At 39.0% G+C, this 24,176-nt stretch overlaps 1 protein-coding gene across 3 annotated transcripts in view; it reads left to right on the top strand.

The window, feature by feature from the left end:
• The window catches only part of Slc25a13 (solute carrier family 25 member 13), a 178,825-nt gene that overhangs the window by 42,089 nt on the left and 112,560 nt on the right, over positions 1-24,176 (top strand). For 2 of the 3 annotated variants that reach the window (XR_013088677.2, XM_076833883.2), the window contains exon 4: positions 23,589-23,704. The exons of the other annotated variant lie outside the window; for it this stretch is intronic. Coding sequence is in view for 1 of the 2 variants with exons in the window: in XM_076833883.2 (XP_076689998.1) it covers positions 23,589-23,704 (116 nt within the window). In the remaining variant the exon portion in view is untranslated. The remainder of the gene's footprint in view (positions 1-23,588; positions 23,705-24,176) is intronic. 3 annotated transcript variants of the gene reach the window in all.

Below are 24,176 nucleotides of genomic sequence, written 5' to 3'. Positions count from 1 at the left end.
TTTGTGGTCATAAAATTTACCTTGAGACCAGTTCATATGGTTGTGTTTTTTCTGTTGAAGTTTAGCTGCACAGGTCCAGGCATGGAGTTAGGAGGGGCTGGATAGAACTAGAAATAAATAATAATAATAATATATTAAATTAAAAATACATTAAATAATACAGAGTAGGAAAGATTTCAGGGAGCTATGGGGCCCACAAGGGAGCAATTACAATGATGGACTGTAGATTTAGAAAGATGCTGGCGTAGGTGCAATGAGACATGGTAGGCTTAATGAATTGTAGGGTTCAGTGTGGTTGAAGATCTTTGAAGTTGGGGTATAAGAAGGAGTGGGCAGGAAGACTAAAGGACTGGTCCAAAAGCAAGATATGTGAAATTGAGACTAAGGAGCTATTGTTAATGACAACAGTTTAGAATCTTACCATGTGAGTAGAAGTGAGTAGTTGAAAAGGGTAGAGAGAAGATCACTGGAAGAGGAGCTCTGAAAGGATTCTCTCTCTCTCTCTTTTTTTTTTCCAGCTTTTTTTTTTTTTTTTTTTTTTTGCAGTTGTAGATGGACACAATGTCTTTATTTCATTTATTTTTATATGGTGCTAAGGATCAAACCCAGGGCCTCACATATGCTAGGCATCCGCTCTACCGCAGAGCCCCAGCCCTGGAAGGATTCTCTTGATGGGAGGGACTGAGGAGGTGATTTTGCCCACCTTGCACTGTGATTCTAGAAGGCACAGTAGAAGGGTGTCCGGGAGATGATGACAAAATAGGGAAAGTGCAGAGCCTCTTGGGATTAGCTGTGGGTGATACAGGTCTGTGGGGCTGCCTGTGTAGAGGCCACCCTCAACAGCATAGAGGGAGGTTGTGATTGATCTTGGTGGACTCCACTTTATACTGGTGGGGAGATAGGGATCTTTGCAGAGAGGCAGGGAGGCTGGGGAGGTGCAGTTTTACTACTTAAAGAATTTTTAAAACAAAAATACTTTGTGGGTAGAAGCTCTGCTACAGTGTTTCTTCCTAGGTGGTTAGACCACAAGATGAAAGAAATTATAATTACTGAGCATGCAGATAGCATTGCAGATCTGGTGTTAGCAATTTCCATCTATTTTATTTAATCTTCACTCAAGTCCTTAAAATAATTTTTGTCATCCTCTTACAGAGGGAGGTGGAGAATTAGGAAGGTTAAATAATTTTCTCAAAGTTTTATTACTAGTGCATGGGAGAACTAGAATTTGGTCCCCATTTTTTCTGGTTTGTGTCCAATCTGCTCTACCATGAAACTTTCTATGCATAAAGAAAAACATTTAAAACTGAGCTTTGCGTATGGCTTTACCTAGAAGTTCTGATAGATACCCCTTACAAAATTCTTAGAAAGAATCTTCACCATTCAGTCCTCATAGTTGGCCCACATAAGGTAGACCACCATTGAGAGCTACTTTGATTTTCTTCCATAGGTTTATTTAGAAAAACTGGCCTTACACTTCTAATAAAATATGCATATTTTATTTATATATTTACACACACACCCATGGGGAAAGAGAGAAAGGAAGAAAGAAAAAAATATCTGGCCTTGTAGCCTCACATTCTCTCTCTCTATATATATATGTATCTAACTCAAGAGTCATTTTTGGGACTCTTTTTCCCTTTTTCCTGTTCTTAATGTTGAACCTTGAGCTATCATTGCATAATATGTGCTTTTCCGGGCCAACTTAAAATACCAGCCCTCCTTTTAAATTTTTATTTCTATTTTATCATGGTGCGCAGTAATTGTTTGAAAGACAAATATTGTTTGGCCTTCTTTCTTTCTTTGGTTGTTAATGTGGAGAGACAGATTGCACCAGTTATCAAGTTTTGCTTTACCTAGACCATACATGTTTAAAAACCAAACACAAATTTTAAAATAAAGGAAATAAAATATATTTCCTAGCCACTTGCAAATCTCTTTGTTTACCAATGTTGGTATCAGAGGCAGGGGATGTGACAGTTCCTTAAATTAAAACTATATTGCACTAAGCTGTGAGGAGTTTGTCCTTCCTTCCTTCCTTCCTTCCTTCCTTCCTTCCTTCCTTCCTTCCGGTGCTAGGGATTGAACCCCAGGCCTTTTGCACATGCTAGGCAAGCATTTTACCACTGAGCTGTATTCCTAGCCTTCATGTGATGCCCTTGGCAATGTTAGGATATAACAGGAAGGCCCTCACCAGAGGCCAGCACCCTGATCTTGACTTCTCAACCTTCAGAAATATAAAAAGCAAATTTGTTTTCTTTATAAATTACCTGGTTGTAGGTATTCTGTTATGGTAACACTAAATGAACCAAGAGCAAAACATTAGATTTTGTACCTGTTAGCTTTCTCATTGATAGTGGCTTAATTATCTGAGACTTCTTAGTAAATACATAAATCTCAGATTTTAATGAAGGGTTTGAGGTAAGACTTCATTTGCAATTTAATGGAAAAGTTTTGAGACCTTCAGCCTGGAAAAACACAAGAGGTAAAAGAAGACAACTGGTGAAAGAATTTAACTCTTAGAAATGATTGAGAAACCTAATTTCTATAAAAAAGGATATGTGGTAAGATAAAGTAGTCTTTTGTTAGAAATCTGAAAAAACGTTGATATTTGAAAAATAGAGGTCAATTTCAGATTAAGTTGATTAACAAATATTTATCAACGCCAGCTATATTTCAGGCACAGTTCTAAACCAATCAGAAACATTGTGCTCTCACCTAGCAAACAGATAATGTGAATGTAGTATCCGCGTCGTAGAGATGGGTAGCAGTCCACAACATTCTGTAGTTGGTAGGGTGGTCAGGGAAGATCTCGCTGAAAAGTGACATTTGGGTAGAAACTTCTGAGGAATGATAGTACAGCCTTTCATTCCTGGCAGAGTCACCCATGGGAGACTTAGGATTGAACCTTCTAGGGAGAGGGAATAAGAGCAAAGACCCTGAGAAGAGTGAGTGCTTGGTCTGTTTGAGAAGCAACAAGGAGACCACTTTGGCTACAGAAGGATGACAAGAGGAGAGTGGAAGAAGCCAAAAAGCTATGTGGGGACAAACTGTGTAGATTTTGTAGAATTTTATTCCAAGAGCAGTCCAACTCATTGGAGAGTTTTGAGCTTGGGAATGATATTGTCTGCATTAAATTTTAAAAGGATCTCCCTGGCTGATTTGTAGAGGATAGAATGAAGTTGGCAAGAATGGAAGAAAGAGAATCCATCAGGAGGCCCCTGAGGCAATCCGCGTAACTGGCGAAGGAAGGACTACGGAGTTGGTTTTGGAATGGGGAGGGATGGTTAGATCTGGAATTTTCTGGATGAGTTGGATATGAAATATAGAGGAGGAAATTCTAGCAACTGGGATAGGAAATGTTAGGGGAGGAAATTTGGAAGCAAAATTAAGAGTTGTTTAAGACCTGTTGGTGTTGATACCTGTTAGATATGAGGTTGGAAAGATAAGCTGTTGGATGTGTGGGTCTGGATTTCAGGGTTAGAGATGGGTTAGACCTGATTACTTCCTTGGTTTGAGCCAATTTCATCATGAGGAGTCGGTTCTGTAATAGCTCTGGAGGGTTCAGTGTGTTAGGAATTTTTTTGTTGTTGTTGTTTGGTGGGGAATAGGAATAGGGTCCCTTTTAGTATTATGAACTCATGGCTCCTTTCCCTTCCCTTTCCCTCCCCTTTTTTTCGTTCTCTTTCTTGTTCTTCTAGTTTTTTCCCTGCTGGTGCTAGGAATTGAACCCAGGGCCTCTATCACTGAGCTACATTCCCAGCCCATTTTATTTTATTTTGAAACAGGGTCTCACTAAGTTTCCCAGGCTGTCCTCCAATTTATGATCCTCCTGCCTCAGCCTCAGAAGTTACAGGGATTACAAGGTGTGCACCCCACCTGGCTTCTTATTCTTTTAAAATGAGCAGTTATTTAGACACCACAGTCTGAGATTAGGTGTACTTCTTACTTTTGTGCTGTCATTAACTTTGAGGTCTTATCAATGAATTAGGCTTTTTCAGTGGGTGTGGGGTCTTCATACTGGTGTTTCCACTTCAAGGATGAGCTGGCAACATTCAGAGTATTTTTATTTTTTTGATTTTTCTATTCATTTCTTTATTCTTCATTACCAGCAACAATCACATAATTTTGTATTGTATTATGTAACACCTGTATTTCTTTTGACAGCTACTGAATAAAGTTTAAGGTTTCTTTTCGGCTCTATTTGTACTTATACTGCAGTCTATGAAATGCATAGAAGTTATTTGAAATAATCCATTTCTCTGTGTGGTTTTGCCACCAACTTGATATATGGTTAGGCTCATTCGTTTCAGTTTGTTTTCAATTTTTAGGGATCGCTCTTTTCTCTTTTAGGCTTAATTGAATTTTTGAATATGTAAAACATATGTTTCTAAAGTCTATAGCAGAAGGGAGGTGTACTTAAGGAAGTTTGACGTATGCCTGAACCTCACCCCATCTCTTCCCTCCCCTTCAGAAGACATTCTGTTTGCTTTAAGTTTTTGGTTTCTCCTTTCACAGAATATTTCTCCCCTAAATATAAGAAAATTAGTATGAATATTTGTGTTTATATTTTACTCACTTTTTATAACAAAAGACAGCTATATAAGTTACCGATACCATATATACACTAATATGAGAGAGGAAGAAAGAATATGCGGATGTGTGTGTTCATGTTCTCCCAAGAAACAGAACCTGTAGGACATACATGAAGAAGTTAATTATAAGGGATTGGCTTATGCAAATACGGAAGCTAAGAAGTCCCACTATCTGCCCTGTGACAGCTAGAGACCCAGGAAAGCCCTTGGTGTAGTTCCCTGTCAGCCCAAAGGCCAGAGAACCAGGGAACTTATAGTATAGTTCCCAGTCTGATGGTGGATGATTTCCCAGCTCAAGCACTCAGGCAGAGAGTGTATTTTCCCTTTCTCCATTTTTTCCTTCCATTCAAGCTTGAAATGGATTGGATGCTGCCCAGTACTGGGGAGAGCAATCTCTTCTAGCCGGTATACCCATTAATTAATCTCAACCTAAACACCTGCATAAATACATCCAGAAGTGATGTTTAATCTGGGAACCCAATTTCCCTGTCAAGTGACATGAAGTTAACCATCACAGTATACATAGTATTAGCCCCAGGGAAGACACACACACACACACACACACACACACACAGATACGCATACACACTGCTCTTGCATTCACCCTCGTTTACCTCTTAACCATACATCTTAAAGATCATCCTATAAATATGTAAACTTGCTCACTTCTTTTTAATGACTGCATAGTATAACAATATGCATTGTATACTTTCCTCAGTTTATTCTCATTCCTGTTCAAGTTTGCAGGCCATTTTAAAAAAAAATTTTGTATTTTTTTTTTAGTTATACACAGCAGTAGAAAGTATTTTGGCATATCATACATACATGGAGTGTAACTTCCCATTCTTGTGATTGTACATAGTGTGGAGTTACACTGGTTCTGTATTCATATATGAGCACAGGAAAGTGATGTCCAGTTCATTCTACTGTCTTTTCATTCTTATCCTCTCCCTTTCCCCCATCCTCCCCTGTCCAATCCAGTGAACCTCCACTCCTCCCTCTCCTGGCCTATTGTGAGTTAGCATCCACACATCAGAGAGAACATTTGGCCTTCGTTTTTTGGGGATTGACAGGCCAGTTCTTATAACATTATTCAAGTCATAAGTCTTTTTTCCCTGACCAAATGTTAGGACAGTTGTCAGAGAGAACTGGACATGCCGTAATGAATATATGAACCCTAACTACCCTCCGAATATCATTTTGCTTGCTTCTGTGTTCCTCCATTTCTTGCATCAAACAATTCTTAGACTATCTGCTTCCCTTATCATGCAGGGAAGGGACTTCTATGTTACAAGACTCATTTATTCTTTCTGCTAACTGCTGCCCTTAGATACAGTGGATCTTTCACATGGGAAAGACATTGGCTAGTGGAAGGAGAACTAATAGTGTTTGAGAAAGCCTTCGCATCATACTAGGTCTTGTTAAAAGTCATAAGACCTTAGACAAGTGTACTGATCTCTCTCTCTGAGCCTGTTTTATTTATTTATTTATTTTCCATCTTAGTAAATACCTATGTGTGATTACTGGGCAAAATAACATTTAAGAGATAGTTTAGTTAGCTTTTCCATCTCACTTGACTCACAGATAATGTGCCCGCATCCCTTCCTTGTCTCCTTCCCTTCTTCTGTCCCCTCCCACTTCTCCCTATTCCTGGGGACTTTCCTGGCAGCACACAGACCTGCTGATATTTCTTCCCTATTAAGAAAACCTCGTGATTCCACTTTCCCTTTAAGCTTCTATCTCAGTTCTCTTCTTTCTGCAGCCCTCATCAAAAGATTTCTCTCGTCTGGCCCTTGCAGTTAAGTCCTCTGTGTCCATTCATTCTTCAGTCTGCTCTCCTCAGTTTTCCCCTGCTACAGTACTAAATTTATCCACACAGTAGAATCCAGTGATAATATTAAAGCTCAGGTTGACACAGTTGCTCCCTCACACCTTCTTGAAATACTCTCTTCAATTTCAGTGCACCGTGTTCTTTTTTAGTACCTCACTCACTGCCAGTTCTTTCCTAGTCCCCTTTTCTGGTTCCACCTCTCTCTCGTTTTCCCTGGCTAGTTCTTGGTGATCTCATTCTGTGCCATGGCTCTAAGCACTTCATCATGTCTACTTTTACATCTCAAACTCTTCTCTCTGATGATCTCCAGGGTTACGTATTCATCCAGCTGCTTCTGTGAGATCTGTCATTTGCCTGTCTCATAGGTCTCTCAAACCTCAAGTATTGTAAGCTAGGCTTCTGAGCCTTCTCTCTTCCTTTCCTATTTGCTGCCTGAGAACACTCCATCTTGCAGTTGTCAGGCCCCAAACTCTGGAGATGTCTTTGCTTCCTTCTTTTCTCTCATATCTCACTTCTGATCTTACATCAAATATAGTTGGCTTTGCCACCAACATGTCGTGTCTGAGTTCTTTGCAAGGTGACAGTAAGAGCAGCTGCTCTTTGGGCTTCATGATACCAGCAAGGACAATAGGAATAAGAAAGATGCTGGGAAGTTGACCAAGAAAGACAGACACAACTAGTGAAAATCTGGGGACAAGTTCTGTTATTGGTCTTGATTCATAAAGTCTTACTAGAAAAACTATAAAGAATTTTCTAAGTTAATAACTGCTTTGGTTTTCTCTGAAGGATTAATATTTTGAGGTTCCCTGATCAGGGCATCTCCTTAGGTGCTTAGGAAAAGCTCATCAGGTTGGTTTCTAACATATAGCCCATGTTTGGTGTATAGCAGAGATAGTGATGGTGGCCACACAGCAGCTGCTGGTAAAGGTGGTTACCAGTAGGTCAGCAAACATGCTTTCCACTGCAATGCTGCTTCATTTTTATTTTCTTTGCAGATTTATCCAAATGTACATTTTAAACAATCAAATTCTATTAAATAAAAATAGTAAAGCTCTCATTTGTTCACTCTGTAGCAATGCAAATTCTGATACAGAACAGCTGGTGATGGCATTTGGCTTCCAGTGGTCTAGTTCTTCAGATGCATTCCTATAGCACAACAGTACTCTTCAATAATGTGACCCTGCATTTTTCGTTATTTTATTTGGTACTGAGAATTGAACCCAGAGTACTTAACCACTGAGCCACATCCCTAGCCCTTTGTATTTTTTATTTTGAGACAGGGTCTCCTTAAATTGCTTAGGGCTTTGCTAAGTTGCTGAGGCTGGCCTTGAACTCAAGATCCTCAAGTCTCAGCCTCATGAGCCAATGGGATTACAGGCGTGAGCTGTTGTACCCAGCCTAATTTTATTTTTTGAATCATAGGGTTCTGGACACAGAATTTGACCACTTCTTACCACCTTTGCTGTTACGTTTCTGGTCCCAGGTGTGACTGTCTTGTCTTGGCTGTTTTCCAAGATTTACCAAGTCAGTCCCATGTGGTGTTGCGTGCCTGTAATCCCAGATACTGGGAAGCTGAGGTGGTAGAATTGCAAGTTAGAGGCCAGCCTTAGCGATTTTGCAAGACCCTATCCCCAAATAAAAAATGGAAAACACTGGGGATGTAGCTCAGTAAAACATCCCTAAGTTTGATCCCAAAACCAAAGAAAGAAAGAAAAGACTTCCAAGTCTCCCTGATTGCATTCTTGCTTCCTTGCAGAACACAGCAGCCAGAATGTGGCCAGTGGAACCTTTCAGTGCCAGTGCTCTTTTTGCTTTGTATTCTGCACCCCCTTACTTCACTTCTTCCTCTTCATTGTTTTGTTCCAGCACTGTTGGTTTTATTGCTGCACCTTTAACACACCAAGCTTGGTCCTACCTAGGAGCCTGTGCTGCCTCTGTCTTCTTTCTGAAAGTCTCTTCCCCAAGAAACAAACTCACTTCCTTTAGGTTTTCTCATAGTGGTTATCTTGTACACATTGGTTTTATTAATAGCTTTAATTTGTCCCCCTCCACCAACATTTGGCGATAAGCTCCATGAAGGCAGAGATTTTTTTTTTTTTCTAATTTGTTTAATGCTGAATCTGCATGCAGATCATGGCTGGGACATAGTAGTACTCCATAAATATTTGCTACAGGTATTGAACACATAAGGTCCCGTGCATGTGTGAAATGTTTTTATCAAAATGATGAAGAGATGAGCTGGGCATGTTGGTATATGCCTGTAATCCCAGCAGCTTGAGTGGCTGACGCAGGAGCGTAGAAGGTTCAAAGCTAGCCTCAGCAACCTAGTAGGCTGTAAGCAGCTTAGTGAGACCCTGTCTCAAAAATAATAAAAAATTAAAAGGGCTGGAGTATGCGGCTCAGTGGATAAGCACACCTGGGTTCCATGTCCAGTACAAAAAAAAAATGTCATATTTCTCTGGTTGAGTATGGAATTTCTACATGTTCAATCCCTGGTTGTCATTTTCTTCTTAGGACCACTGTAACATTTCATGCAGTTCTTCTATTTAACAAGTACTAAAACTTCTAGCAAACCTTTTTTAATTTCCTGTCTTTACTTTTCTCCAACTAAGCTAATTCCATAAGAGTTTAGAGTTGTGTTAGTTATTGTAAAGTATTCTGAGGGATTCTTTGTGTTGAGGACATCACCCGTAGGATGAGATCCTGTGTTGTTTTGGGGGCTCCTGCCATACCCCCAATCCCCTGCAAGGGACAGCACTTGAGAAATACATGCCAAGATATTTGTGAACTTGACTCCTTTAGGCACTTGCCCTCTGCCCCTCTCATCTGTAGCTTCTGGTTTGATGAATTCCTGCCTTCTGCATAGGAGCTGAATAAATGTAATCATGCCTCTTCTCTTTCTATACATTTTAGTTATTTACATTACTCTTCAGGTTGTTAATTTAAAAGGTAATTTTTAGATTCACAAAAGGGAAAACCCCTCTTGAAACTATCTGAGGATTTGCTGAACATGTAGTTCATATGGAAACCCTCTTTTTGTCACTTTATGATTTCCTCATTCAGTGCTTGCTTGATTCAGGGTTTTTTTTTTTGTTTCTTTGTTGTTGTTTTTTAAGTTAAGAAAGAAAAGTCACCAACTTCCTGAAGAAAAAAAGCATTAAAATCTCGATGTTGCTTTTCTATAATAATTGTGCCCAGAAAAAGCAATAGAGTCTCAGTCTTATAGTTTAATTAGCTTTTGCAAAACTACAGAGCACTCCCAACAGTGTCTAATTTTGATTATCTTTTACAATTGCTGTTCTGTTTTGTAACTGCCTACTTTTATAAAAGCTTGGAATTATTATGAGGCCTTTCCACATAGGACTTGCTAAAGAATGCAGAGATAGTGTGGAAAAAAGATGGGGGAACATGCTGGATCAATTGGGACAGATTTTCTTTCTTGTTTTCTTCCATAGAATAAAATAACATATAAACCTAAATAGAACTAGACTCAGTCATAGTAAATTCTTTTGGTTATTCTAATGAAAATCTACATTCATGTGTGGCCTGTGTTAATAGGTGAATTTCATTGTAGTTTGTTGTTATTATTTGTACAACAAAATATAATATGAAAAAATTATATGTTTTTCTTTACCAGATCCCAGATCTTGTGCCAATTCTTAAGCAAATTATGTTCATGTAATAAAATTTTAATCAGTATTAGGGTTGGGGTGGGGATAATATTCTCTTTATTGCAGATTTTTGGTAAAATCTAGAAATACCTTATTTAATCAGAATATAAACAGAAATCACTTTTTTTCCAGTTTTTATTCCTAATATTTCTTGGATTATTAGACTACTTTTTCTATGCATTACAGTTTATACAACTCAGCTTTCTTTTTTTTAAATTTATATATGACAGCATTACAATTCTTATTACACATATAGAGCACAATTTTTCATATCTTTGGTTGTATACAAAGTATATTCATAGAAATAGAAAAATTAGTCATGAAATTCATCTGGAAAAATAAGAGGCTCAAAATAGCTAAAGCAATCCTTAGCAGGAAGAGTGAAGCAGGTGACATCACTATACCAGACCTTAAACTAGACTACAGAGCAATAGTAACAAAAACAGCATGGTATTGGCACCAAAACAGACTGGTGGTAGACCAATGGTACAGAATAGAGGGCACAGCGACTAACCCACAAAATTACAGTTATCTTATATTAGACAAAGGTGTCAAAATCATGCATCAGAGAAAAGATAGCTTCTTCAACAAATGGTGTTAGGAAAACTGGAAATCCATATGCATCAAAATGAAATTAAACCCCTATCTCTCACTATGCACAAAACTCAACTCAAAATGGATCAAGGACTTAGGAATAAAACCAGAGACCCTGTGTCTAACAGAAGAAAAAGTAGGCCGTAATCTCCATCATGTGGGGTCAGGCCAACTTCCTTAATAAGACTCCTGTGGCACAAGAATTAAAATTAAAAAATCAATAAATGGGATGGACTCAACGCTAAAAAGTTTCTTCTCAGCAAAATAAACAATCTGTGAGGTGAATAGAGAGCCTACATCTTGGGAGCAAATCTTTACCCCTCATACATCAGATAGAGCACTAATATCTAGGGTATATAAAGAACTCAAAAAGCTAAGCCCCAGAAACCCAATAACCCAATCAATAAATGGGCCAAGGACCTGAAGAGTCACTTCTCAGAAGATGATGTACAATCAATCAGCAAATATGTGAAAAAATGTTCATCATCACTAGCAATTAGAGAAATTCAAATCAAAGCCACTCTAAGATTTCATCTCACTCCAGTCTGAATGGCAGCTATTATGAAGATAGACAATAATAAATGTTGGTGAGGATGTGGGGGGAAAAGGTACTGGTGGGACTGCAAATTGGTGCAGCCAATATGGAAAGCAGTATGGAGATTTCTTGAAAAATTTGGAATGGAACCACCATTTGACCCAGCTATCCCTCTCCTTGGTCTATACCCAAAGGACTTAAAAACAGCATACTACAGGGACACAGCCACATCAATATTTTTAAACATTTTATTTGAAATCACAGTGTTAGGTAATTATTCAGGATATGAATTATCATTGAGGCATCAGAGATGTGACTGAGTTGCTACTGATCCCAGTATATCCTAAAAGTGTCTTAAAGATTTATTTATCCTTTCTGTCCATTGGTTTCTTATGATTTGCTGCATAGAAACTTTTCTCCTGCCAACTAACTACTTCTTGGCCCTGGATTGGACATGTGCTTGATGTTTTGTTCACCTTTGCCATTGGAGGGATATTCTTGGAGTAGTGGAGGTGGAAGCATTCCACCTAAGGCAAGGTCACAACATTTTGTGCTTTTTCTTATTTTGGATTAGGAAGCAGGTGTAGAATTGTGGGATCTCATTTTCCACAGTTAAGAACTAACTCACTCTTGGCAGAGCTTTCTTTTCGGTTATCCTTAGGTTGATTGGACAGTGTGGATGCTGCCACTGAACCTCAGTCAGTTCCCCTACCTTTACTTCCAGGGTTTTGAAGCCTGCATTTCTTCTTTACTGGGAGAGGTATGAAAATAAAATGGGGTAGAAGTGCCATTTGATGATTCATTTCTTCTTATGTGTGCCCACCAAAATCGACATTGAACATTTGGAAGACTTTGTAATATGGTGAGAGAGGAAAAGTCCTGACTGTGTAGGTTAAGACCTTAGGTTTATATGGAATTACGATGCATCTCAAAAACAACATATTTCCATGATTTAGGATGGGTAATCCTATTGGGAAAGTGAAGGGATTGACTGTTGAGACTGTTTGTACAAAAATCATATTGTCTTTTTTTAGTCATGGATGCTTATTTGGGGTAGCATGTGGTACAGGGCTGATGGAGATTGTTTAGGATGGCCACTACTATTAATGCAGGCATTCCTCTAGAACTCTCTATATAAACTATATATTGATATAATGTAAGCAATATAATCCTTCCTTAAACTTTAAATATTTAAATTATTTTAACTGTGAGATAACTATATGAGGAATGGATATATAAATTAGCTTAATTTTCACAATCATTTCACAGTGTATATATATATCAAGATATCATCTTGTATACCTTCGATATATAATTTTTGGGTGTCAAGTATACCCCACTAAAGCTGGAAAAAATTTTAGATAATGCACAGAGTATCCCATATTTTCTGTGTACCTTGATTTTAAACACCTTATTCCTTCAATTCATTTTGTTAATGAATTCAAGTGTGTGCCCTCCCAATTACAAAAGAAGGTGAAACAATCTTTGGTTCGAGATGCAATGGATGGAAGTATTTTAGTGTTGAGTAAAATTTGAAAGCTTAATTTTTCTTTGTTTATATTGACTATCTTGACCATATTGATAAGAAATGTTATCCCTGGAAGTTGGTCTGAGCTCTCATATATTACCAGAAATTTTTGCAAATTCAGTTTGGAATCAACACGTGGGTACTTTTTCTTTTTTTCATGTTCTTAAATACAGAAAATCATAATCTATTTTAAGCTTATTATAAATGATGGAGCACTTGTTTACATGGGTAAAATGACTCTATATAAGTAGTATATTGAAGTTCATGTTAATGTTTGCTATTTAATGACACCTAATGATATTCAATGAAGGGTTATGCTAAACTGGAGAGAAAATGTGTTACCCAGGCAACTGCTTCTGGCAAACTAGAGATTCAGGCATATGGCTCTATAGTACACATTATTTCAGCATCTTTAAGCATAAAGAACCACACATGTAATTGACTGTGAAAAATTACTGCTCAGTTACTGTATTGTATGGTCATAATAGAAGTAAATGAATACGTCATTGTTGTTGGAACAAGTCTGTTGGGAATCACTTGTAGACTCTACTATTTAAGAAGCAAAAATACAATAAGAAGAAAATAGCTGGTTTAATTAACATGTAAAAATTGGGTTAATTTGAATTCAGCTGGCACAGCAGATATTAATGTTGGCTGTTTTTTGGCCATATTCTGGCTGAATCCTGTGGACTTTTATTTCTTCTTGCCTACATCATGAATAATTTTATATTTTTAAATGATAAGGGCTGTTTTCGTCTTTTAATTTTTGCTTTGCTGGGGTGGGGGGGTATGTTATAATCACATCAAGAGAGGTTTTTGTGTACTTTATCTAAAACCTAAGAATTATAATTGAATGAAAGAAAATGCTAAAATGTGCCTAAATAATTGATCATGTTTCTCAAAGAGGAATCAGTATAATTTGATTTTATGTCTATTTAAAAATTTTTAAATTTATTCCTTATAATGTATTCTTTTCTTCTATATATATGTTTTTTAGCAGAGTGACTAACTGGAATTCATCTTTGGAAGACACAAAAATGTAGCCTACTTGCTCTTGTCGCTTTTTGTGTGTGCCTGCACTTAGATACCTTTTATTGTTTTAGACATTATTTTAATCATTACTTGCCTTTGAGATTCAGAAAAAAATCTATTGAGAAAGATATCGTGTTTCAGTAAAAAAATCATTTAAAGCTCAGTCAGTTTTGGTGTTTTAAAATGCTATTTGAATAAAGAACCAACAGGTAATAAGGGCATCCTCAGCAGGTAGTCTGCATGAAGAAACTGTTCCTCAGGCCCTGCTTCAGGTCCCCAATCAAACTGTAGACTGTAATCTGATAAGCAAAGGGTCTGGCAGTGCTGGTACTGCATGTAGACCTATCTCTGTGTCCTTGGTGCATTTAAACTGGTTGTCCAGTGTGAATCGGGGCAAAGCGGCCTGCTCCTTCCTGCCATGTTAGACCAGAGTTCAATGGTCACTTAAAAAAAATGCTGACAGATTTGTTTGCCTGCTGCCTTTTCAGTGACTGATTTTTGTGATTTATCTCCCCATTATTCGTCTTTATTTGCCATTTGAATAAAGTTGAAGCCTCTTATCTATCCTTAATTAGAAAAACAAGGAAAGATATAGGAAGGCTACAGGTTTTTTTTGGTTTTTGTTTTTTAATCTTCTGTGTTTAACTCAATTTTCCAACATGATTTCCCTTTTCATCCCATGATCTGTCTTGAGCCCCTATTATATTTAACCCCTCTTTAAGGATAATTTTCAATTTAAAATGAGTTGTTTATGTATGGTGGGTTTTTTTTTTTTTAAACTTAGTACACTTTTCCCTAAAAAAAAAAGTCTTAGGATCTTTAAATACCTGTGATGTAATATACAGAGAAAACATTTGTGATACATTTACAGTTCTGCCCTTGGTTGTTATACAAAATAGGAACAATGTAATATGATAAGATAGCATTTCTGATTTTAAAAAATGATATTTGTAGTATTTAAGAAACAAAGGATACTTATGTAAAAAGGTGTAGAGATAGAGCATTTGAATTGTTTCTATTTTTAAAAAGCTTCTAGTTTTTTTTTTCCCTTGGTACAGTATCATTCTTGTGGGAATCAGCCACAATTACAACTATTCTATGGCTGTGAAGTTGAAAAGGACATGGAGACAGATTCTCCTGCTATCAGTGGGCAAGGCAATAGTGATTTAACAGGAAAGGGAAGAATGATGGAGTATAAAAAGATGTATAGGTGAAAGACATTTTTTTTAGTGTTAATTAAATTAACTACTAGCAAAGAACTAGAAAGGGATGATTTATGCCCATTAAATGTGCTTGATTCCTCTGATAAGGAAGAGATGTTGGGGTGCAGGGGGCATAGGAATGCCCTGTATGAATCCCCCAGGTTGGCACTGTCAATCTTGGGCCACAAGTGCCATTTGGAGTGAATGGCAAGGCTGGGGGCAGACAGGTAGGGCTGGAACCATAGACAGATCACTTACTGAGTTAAGCTCACAATTACTAGAGCCTATATATTTATCTTCTTTTGCCAATATGGAGATAGATATGTATGCAGAGGTGGTATTTATGGGCCAAATTCATGATAACAATATAGTAAAGTTGCTAATAAAATGTTTAATAGGATTTTAAAACCAGGCGGGGTAGCCTGCTTGTTTGAACAATATTCAGCCTGCCAGGTTTCATTGGAGCCAATGAATTTAAATAGGCCCTTGGCAAATACTGCAGTGAGATTTGAACCAGAGCACATAGCAGAGCTCAGAGCACCACGCTGGCCTCCAAACAGATGCAGTCCAGGAACCGCCAAGCCCATGCTGGAGCCAGGATGGGCATGGGTTGACTCCCTGTAACCGAAAATGGAAGAGAGCAGGATTTCAGAGTGAAAGGCATGTGAGAGAGCCTCCTCCATGGAATAGGAGACAAAGTCACTCTGGCAGTTAGGCACAGGTAAGACTAGAACTTGTGCTTCTTTCTACCCTGTTCCTGAAGGTCTAGACTAGAAAACCAATAATTCATTGTCTTTTTACAGCTCATTATAAACAATTAGGATAAATTTGCATAATTAGGGCTGGGAGGCCTCCTTTGTATGCTCACTGACCGTCAACTGGCATTTTAAGTAAAAATCTTTATTTATGAGCTTCTTTTTCATCTAACTGGTAGTTTTCATATCCTCAGTGAGCTCAGGGCCTCCGTCTGTTTCCTGTGGTTATAGCCCCTGTAGCCACAGCCCTCCAGGCATCCTCTTCAGGGATCTGACTGGTTGCCTGGCTTTTAAAAACTTCTTGCTGTGACTTGTAGGATGAGACCCGCCAGACCCTGCATTATTAAGCTTTAACAATTATCTAGAAAATGGATCCTGGTTTTACCACTTCTGCTTTCACCCTGATCTAGCTTTGCCTTGATGACCATGGCTCACTGTCCTGAGGGTTCTTTTGCGTTACTTCCCTACACAAACCTGACAACAGTGCTCTTTACACATATACCAAAAATAAAATTCTTGCATGCCTTATCACCTTCTCTGACCTTCTTTCTTCCCTCCAGCCTCTCGGCCATCTCCTATACCTGGGAACTTGCCCTGGCTGGTCTGTGTTGGATCCTTGCACAAAGTTTTCTTCCCCCAAAGACCCTGCCTCCCACTGTTCTCAGTGCTGCTGCTTTTTCATCTTTCAGATCTTAATGCCTCCTCCCAAGAGGCTTTTCTGAACCCTCTGAGGCAAAGCAGCTCCATCTCCCATCCCCACAGTTCTCCCCTTGTTGATTCTCAGCCTGACAGCATAGTAGAGTCACTTGGGAAGTTCAGACCCCTTAAGTAGAATCTGTGGGGCTGAAAAGCATTGCTCTAATGCATTCCTCTACTTTATCCTCTGCGCACGGTTATCTGATTCTGGAATTATCTTTATATATGTTTGTGCTCTTTGCCTGCTCACCTCCTCATGCCCATCACTAGAATGTGATTCCTTGAGCTCACAGATTCTGTCCGTAGTTCTCCTTTTTACCATATCTTACTGCCTAGGGCATTGCCTGGCATAGAGTAGGCACAAGCTCCTTATTTGCTTGGCTACCTGAAGAATGCATGTATGCAAAGCTTTGGGAGGAAAAGATAAGAACTGGGAAAGCCAGGTAGCTATTTAAAGATATTAAAATTATGGAGACCAGAGCTCTTTTGATAAACTGGTGGTCACAGGAGAGTCCAGTTCTGGATTTTTTTCTTAATCCACAGATACTTGAATCTGGGTGGTCTTGGAACCCCGTTTGTGGAGTTAGAATTTACTTTTATCTCTGCCAGTAATCCTGCACAATTGCTTGGCTTCTGTTATAACACACGGAAGAGGGTAGTAAGAAGTTATTTTTGCAAAGCACTCCTGTGGTTAGGAACCTTAAGTAGAAGTGGTAATTGGATTTTGATATGGTGCATTGTCTACACCCAAACTTCCTGAAGTATGAACAGATCAGATCCTTATGTGCACTCGCTTAAACTTTCATAGCCACAGAGTTGGCCTGGAGATAGGAGCCAGACTGAGATGAAAGGGACCACATGGGGTTTCAGCCCCTACTGAGTAGGAATGAGCACCAGCAGGGAGGAAGAGAACTGGAGGTTATCCACCTTGGATAACAGGAGTTCCGTGATGCTTTCAGAGAGTTTGTTTCTTTTTCAATTTTTTATTCTCCAACCGCATCTCTTACCTCCTTCTGCTACCATCCAAGTTTAGGGCCTTGCTATTTTCTTTTGCATGAGTTTTTCTTTACTTTTCTTATTATAAAAATAACAGTATTTGTACTATTGGGAAAAAAATCAGAAAAGATGATCAGGCAAAAAAAAAAAAAACACAACAAACCACAGAACCTTAAATTTTTAATAATTTATCCACCTGGAGATATTTACTGTTAACACTTTGGTGTACAAGCTGCAGAATTTGTGTGTAAAATAACATTTGTTTTCCATTTTTAACAAAATGGAATCATTTTCTACATACCATGTATAACTGATTTTTTTTTTTTTTTTTTTTGTGATGCTGGAGATTGAATCCAGGGCTTTGTGCATATGAGGCAAGCACTCTATTAGCTATATCCCCAGCCCCTGAATTTTTATTTAATACCATGGATTTGCTTATAACAATTTTTAGTGTTTGGGGAATATCATATATGAATGTTTCTTTAATCAGTCACATTATATATTGAGGTTATTCTTACTGTTGTCTGCATCTCTGTAGATAAAAGTTGGCATACATTCATTCATTCTTTTTTAGGATAAATTCCTAGAAGTAGGATTGTGACATCACAAAACCAGGAATCTTGTTTTAAAGACTCTTGCTGTGTTGTCAAATTGTACTCAGGAGCCATGACGCCATATACCCCCAGCCACCTGGTATAGGGAGCTCTTCTTTGTAACTCAGGCCTTCCTGGCTCTTCCCTGGATCCTTCTAGCATGTCTCCCTAACTCATCGTTTCTCCTTCCAATTCATTTTAGTTATCCTGTCAGATTAAACATTCTGAAGCACAAATTGATGATGTAGTTAAACATATTTCACAATTTCAGACCTTTTCCTGCCATCATGGGTGCTCGTGAGTACCATATTACCACGGGACTTCCCCTCACCGAGGGTGCTTTGTCTTTAGTCCTCCCTTTTTGGTTCTTGGCTTAATTTTTGCCTCTCTGGCCCACCAGTTCCGGGGAGATTACACTTCTTAGCCTGGGCCTCTGCCTGGTGCACAGAGAAGACACTGAAGCCAAACTGCAGTTGGCGTACCTCCTTCTGCACCTCCCGTGTTTACTGGGTCATGTCCCTGCTGAAGGACGGATGTGATATGTTCACTTGGTTACATTTTACCCCCGTGCCAAGACTGATCTCATATTCACTTAATCACATCTTCCCTTGGATGTCATATGTTCCTAATTTCAGTAAGACTTTCCTCATCTCCTCCTTGCTCTCAATAGAACAACAGTCTTTCTCTCTGAATTCATTAATTTATTTCCAGTTCCCTGATGTTACTTACTACTTTTTCCATAGTAGCATAGAGAATACAGTTTGTCTGTGTTCTTTGTTAAAATATAACAGGCTAAAAGCTATCCCTTGCCAAGTTGAGAACAGGCTAGGGGGGCCTAAAGTTACAACATGATAAAGAAGCACTATCCTCATTTGGGTTATATAGCCTTCTCGTATCTTTCTGTGTATGTGATAGGTGTATGATCTTTACATTGTCATAAACCTAGTGTATAAATGCAATTCACTTTGAATCCCTTTCCTCTTTGATTCAGTATTTTATAGTAGTATTGTGGTATTTAGGCTATTTAAAGGAGTTATGAAGTAGCTGCTATTGTAAATGGCATCCAAAAGGAGAACAATAGCTCCAGTGCTTTGGAAAGTAGAAAGGACTTTCTTGAAAACTATTTCTGGTAGCATTAGAACTGTGATACAGTAGTTGTAAACCTGCTCTCTCCCATCTTAGAGTAATACAGGCCTATGAAATGTGACTTTTATATTTGCTTCCATGTTTGCTGACCCATGTCCTTTTGTTAGTTGCTGCAGGTTAGTGTTGGTGTCAAATACTCTTCCTTACATAGTAGTCATGGAATTGATCGGAATTATGTGATCATCTTTTTTTTTTTCCAAAATACTTATCTATCAGTCAATCTATCTGTCTATTTATTTATTTATTTTTAGTTGTAGTTGGACACAATATTGTTATTTTATTTATTTATTTTTATGTGGTACTGAGGATCGAACCCAGGGCCTCCCTTGTGCTAGGCAAGTGCTCTACCACTGAGCCACAATCCCAGCTCCTTATGTGATTGTCCTTAAAGGGCATCTGACATTATCAAAGTAGTTGTTGGATTGGGTGTTGGAAAAGGAACTAAGTGAGCTCCCCAGCTAGGTCTGAACTTGATGAAGCTTGATTCTTTGTTGCAACTTATGCTAATACCATTAAATCTATAAAGCAAGACTGAAGTACTGTTTATATGAAAATATAGATGTTTTAAGATATCATATTGTAAATGAATATAGTACTATATAATTATTCTCATAGCTTTCTAGTCAGATTACCTTGAAAATCCAAAATGATTTTGATGAATAGTAATACATTATGATTTCATGGTTCTGTATACCTCCTACATAGATGTGTAATACTTGTATCTAACAGGATTACCAAATTACATACCTTTTTAGTATCAGTAGCATGCCTAAAATGCCACAGTATTCACTGACCAGTTACGGTTATAAAACCACATTGGCATTTCCAGAAGAGGATTTCTTCACACACATATATATGGTTTCCAGGTTTATCGTACCATTTTGAGAGAGGTAAGATGTTCTTTTTATTGTATTTCAAACTTTTATTCAGGCCATGAAGTGGAAAACATCTTCTCTCTAGATCACACATAGTATAGTTGTTTTTAAAATTAACCTTATGCCTCTGCAGGGGAAATTTAGCAAATATGGTTGCTTTCTGCCTCTGTATGCTGCCCACAGGTCACCTGGAAAGCAGTACAGTGTGACCATGTGGCTGCTGATGCCTGCTGGTGCCTGCTCAGTGGGGTGGTGGGCCAAGGAGTGGTGACAATAGGACACAGATCCTCAGTAACACACTATTCTGTGACCCTGCAGTTGCCCAGGTGGCTTGCTGGGCAGTTCCTCAAGGCCATCCTTCATGAGGGATGTTTTGGCGGGAAGGTAAAATATCTTTAGATAAAGTTTTATTCACAGCTTCAAGGAGTCATTTTTTTTAAAACTCCCATATCTGTGCTTCCAGCCTTGGCCTCTGCATTAGTATCCTCAGGTGTTGTAACAAAGTACCATTAACTGGGTAGCTTAGAAAATACACTGTAGGGGGCTGAGGTTGTGGCTCAGCGGTAGAGTACTCGCCTAGCACGTGTGAGGCCCTGGATTTGATTCTCAGCACCACATAAAAATAAATAAAATAAAGGTATTACAACTAAGAAATAAATATTTTTTTAAAAATAGCACCGTATTATCTCAAGTTCTGGAGGTTGGAAATCCAGGAAGAAGGGGTCAGTGGGGTTGTTCTTCTGAGGGAGTGTTATGTTCCTCTCGCCTAGCTTTTGGGGGCATATGCTGGCAGCCTTTAGGGGTTGTTTGACTTATAGAAGTCTCACCCTGACCTCTGTCTTAACCCTCATATCATGTCCCCTATGTGCATGTCCATGTCCAAATCTCCCCCCTTGTATAAGGACTCTAGTCACACTAGATCAGGTGACTACTCCAGTAGGTCTTTGTCTTAACTAATGACATTGTAACAACTTCTATTTCCAAATTAGATCAGGTTCTGAGGAACTAGGGGTCATGCTTTTTGCAGGGGGTGGGGGACACAAAAATTTAGCTCAGCCTGCAGCTCACCTGAGTTACACATGGGGACACCTCAAATTCACACGGTCAGAACTGGTCCCATGCTCCCCCGAGTCTCTCCTCCAGGGTTTTCCTTTTTGTTCTTTTCCATTGGTGGTGTGTCATCATCCCACTCAGCTGTGCAATGTACAAGTCTTGGGAGCATCTTGGTCTCTGTCCTTGCCCTCAGCCTCTGCAGTGTTGTCATTTTGGCCTCACCTGTAGCTCTCTAGCCTCTCCTATCCTCCGTTTCATTCCTAGGGCTCCCACTCTGGCTCAGACCCTCTACCCTAGTAGAGCCTCCCCCATCTCATCTCTCTCCTTTTAGGTTCATCTTCCACCCTGGTTCTTTTTCTAAAACAAAGGTTTGACCCTGTCATTTGTCAATCTGAAAACCTGGAGTGAATTCCCCCTGACTGTAAAATCATGGCGATTCTGTAACCTGATCTCTGAGGTCCCTCAGGTGGCAGACGTTCTACCTCAGGCCACTCTTATCCACATGACCTGTTGGACGCAGGGTCAGTAGCTCCTACGTCCTTCTAAACATAGCACTAGCTTCCATTTTGACCTCTGTTCATTCTCTGCTGCTCCCTCAGTGTGGAATGCACTGTGTCCGCATCGCTCTCTTGTCTGTCTTGTCACACCACTGTAAATCCACCCAGGTCGAACAGAAACCAAGAGACCCATTTCTTAAGCCAGAACGCCAGAAACCAGTTATTTCCCCTTAACAAAGTCATTTTTTTTTTCCAACTTCAAAAGTAAAAGTAGGAGCTTGAAGCAGATGGCTCCTAAGATCTGTTGACCTTCAGAATTTATACTTTCAATACCTCGCCTTAATAGAGATTTACCAAACTCTTCCAAGCAGAGTGGAATATCTCTGTGTCCCTTAGTACTTTATTTCTCCTTTTACTTTTCACACTGTTTGCCCACTCTGGTGGTTATATATGCTCATGACTGTCTCCCCTCCCACCTCACAGTGAGGAAGCCCCTTGAGTTCAGCCAAGAAGGTCTGACTCATATGCTTCTCTTCCCATCCCCACCACCCCTCGTCTCACTTGCACGCAGATTCTCAGTGAGAGAAACTATGGTAGAGAGTGAACGTTCCTGGCCAACTGTTCTCCTGAAACCCTTGTTCCTGAATGTCCCGTGCCTCTAGAAGGATGTGTTTTGGATGGTGAATGATTTGGAAATGCCATATTGGACACACCATGCATTTTCCCTTTTATTTTATGGTATTATTGTAGTCAGGTGACATTCTGGCAAAAAGGTAGGTTAACTTTGTAACACTTTGTATAGAGATATCTTCTTTCTATAAGAGGTTTGAAATTATTGTGTCATGTGAGACATGGGAAAATATTCATATTTTCTCCTTCCATACCCTCCACAAACCTAGACTATCTCAACATATTATTGAAATCTTGGAACTTTAAATACAATATACTGATGAAAAAGAAAAATTCTTAGGAAATCCTTCATGGACTGTTTAATCTTTGGAAATTCAGCATCCCTGGCTGGTCACACCATTCCCAAAGCCTGGATTTGATCATATTATAACTTTCCTTAGAAGTTTTCAGGCAGTCCTTTTTCCTAGAGAAGAATGACTGGGTCCTTTTCTTGCCTTCAAGGTCATCCCTGTCTTCTCTTTCCAGTCTCATTGGCAGTCTTCTCTCTTGTGCACTCCGTTGTTCAGACAAATCAGTTGTCACTATTGCCCTCGTGCACTCTGAACTTTTGTGTTCTGGCTTTCTGCCTGAGGAGCCTTCCCATAGAGCCCATCACTGCATGTCTGGATTTTACTCAGTCCTTAAGTCTTGACTTCACTTCCATTCCTGCCACAAAGCCACCCTTGATTTTCTTCCTGAATTCCGCTGTCATGTTGGTCCTTGCCTTCCCATTTGTCTTTCTTGTATGCTACTATTTCTAGACTAGTGTTGCCTCTCTTGCTTGACTGGAAGTTCCTTTGGGTCACATTTGGTGTCTGATTTATCTGCATTTCTCCCTGTAATGTCCCGGGTACAATTCACATGTGGTCAGTAGATGTCAGTAATGAATGCGCATCTGTGAGTCATTTTTACACGATGTGTAAGGGTATTAATGAATAACAAAGCTGCTCTGTCTTGGCTGTAATGCAGTCATTTCTTAACCTAAAGTCTCTAAGCTTTAATTATAGAATCTAATAATGTGCCTGAGGGGAGATCGAGGTAAATCAACATAAATGGTGTTGGATAAAACTGTCTCATTTGAAATTATAATGCATTGAGTGTTTTACTGTATGCTCAAGCCTGCCATATTTTTTAGGTTCCATATATTGTTATTTCAGTCCATACAATTGTTTATTGTATGTAAAAGGAAGTGCTAAGTGTTAGTAAATGTGTTTAGTTTTGAATTTTACTTTTTCGACTATTTTTCCCTCAGTGTGTATTTGTGTATGCTTTTATTTTCCGTAAGCTACTGACTTTGTGCTTTGTGCTTGTTTTATGTTGCAGGTTAATATCCTTTCAAGAATTTGTAGCATTTGAGTCTGTCCTGTGTGCCCCAGATGCTTTGTTTATGGTCGCCTTTCAGCTGTTCGACAAAGCTGGCAAAGGAGAAGTTACTTTTGGTAAGGAGTGTGAGTGTGTGCATAGCTGCACAAGGGTGGGCTAGTGAGCATTTCTCTCTCTCTCTTTTTTTTTTTTAACAAATATTTCTTTTAACAAAGATGACTTGGTGTTTGGGGCTCCATTTCATATGTCTTCCTCTTTGAAGCCTTAGTAGTTTGATCTCTGCTTATCATCTTTATCATGTTGCAGCATGACTTCATAGTGGTAGAATGTGGGAGTCTGTAGAAGCTGGGACTTCTGTTCTTTCCCTTCCCCATCAATAGCACTTTTCTCTTGAGAGAATATAGAGGTTGAGTTTGCATATCTAGTAAACTGCCCATGACCAGAAGTTATCCAGGCACCTAGTCTTCTGATCCTTCTTGTTCTCATGGAGTGGTTTGCTGTCAGAGGCATAGCATATGATGTGGCTCCACAATGGTGCAGGAAGGACTCTGTTCTTAAGAGCAGCCTGGCTCATCACTGCAGTGGCAG

This window comes from Callospermophilus lateralis, chromosome 1 (assembly GCF_048772815.1).
Source record: "Callospermophilus lateralis isolate mCalLat2 chromosome 1, mCalLat2.hap1, whole genome shotgun sequence".
Taxonomy (NCBI): Eukaryota; Metazoa; Chordata; class Mammalia; order Rodentia; family Sciuridae; genus Callospermophilus; species Callospermophilus lateralis.
The sequence above is the reverse complement of the archived record's forward strand: the minus strand, read 5'-3'. Positions and strand labels throughout refer to the sequence as shown.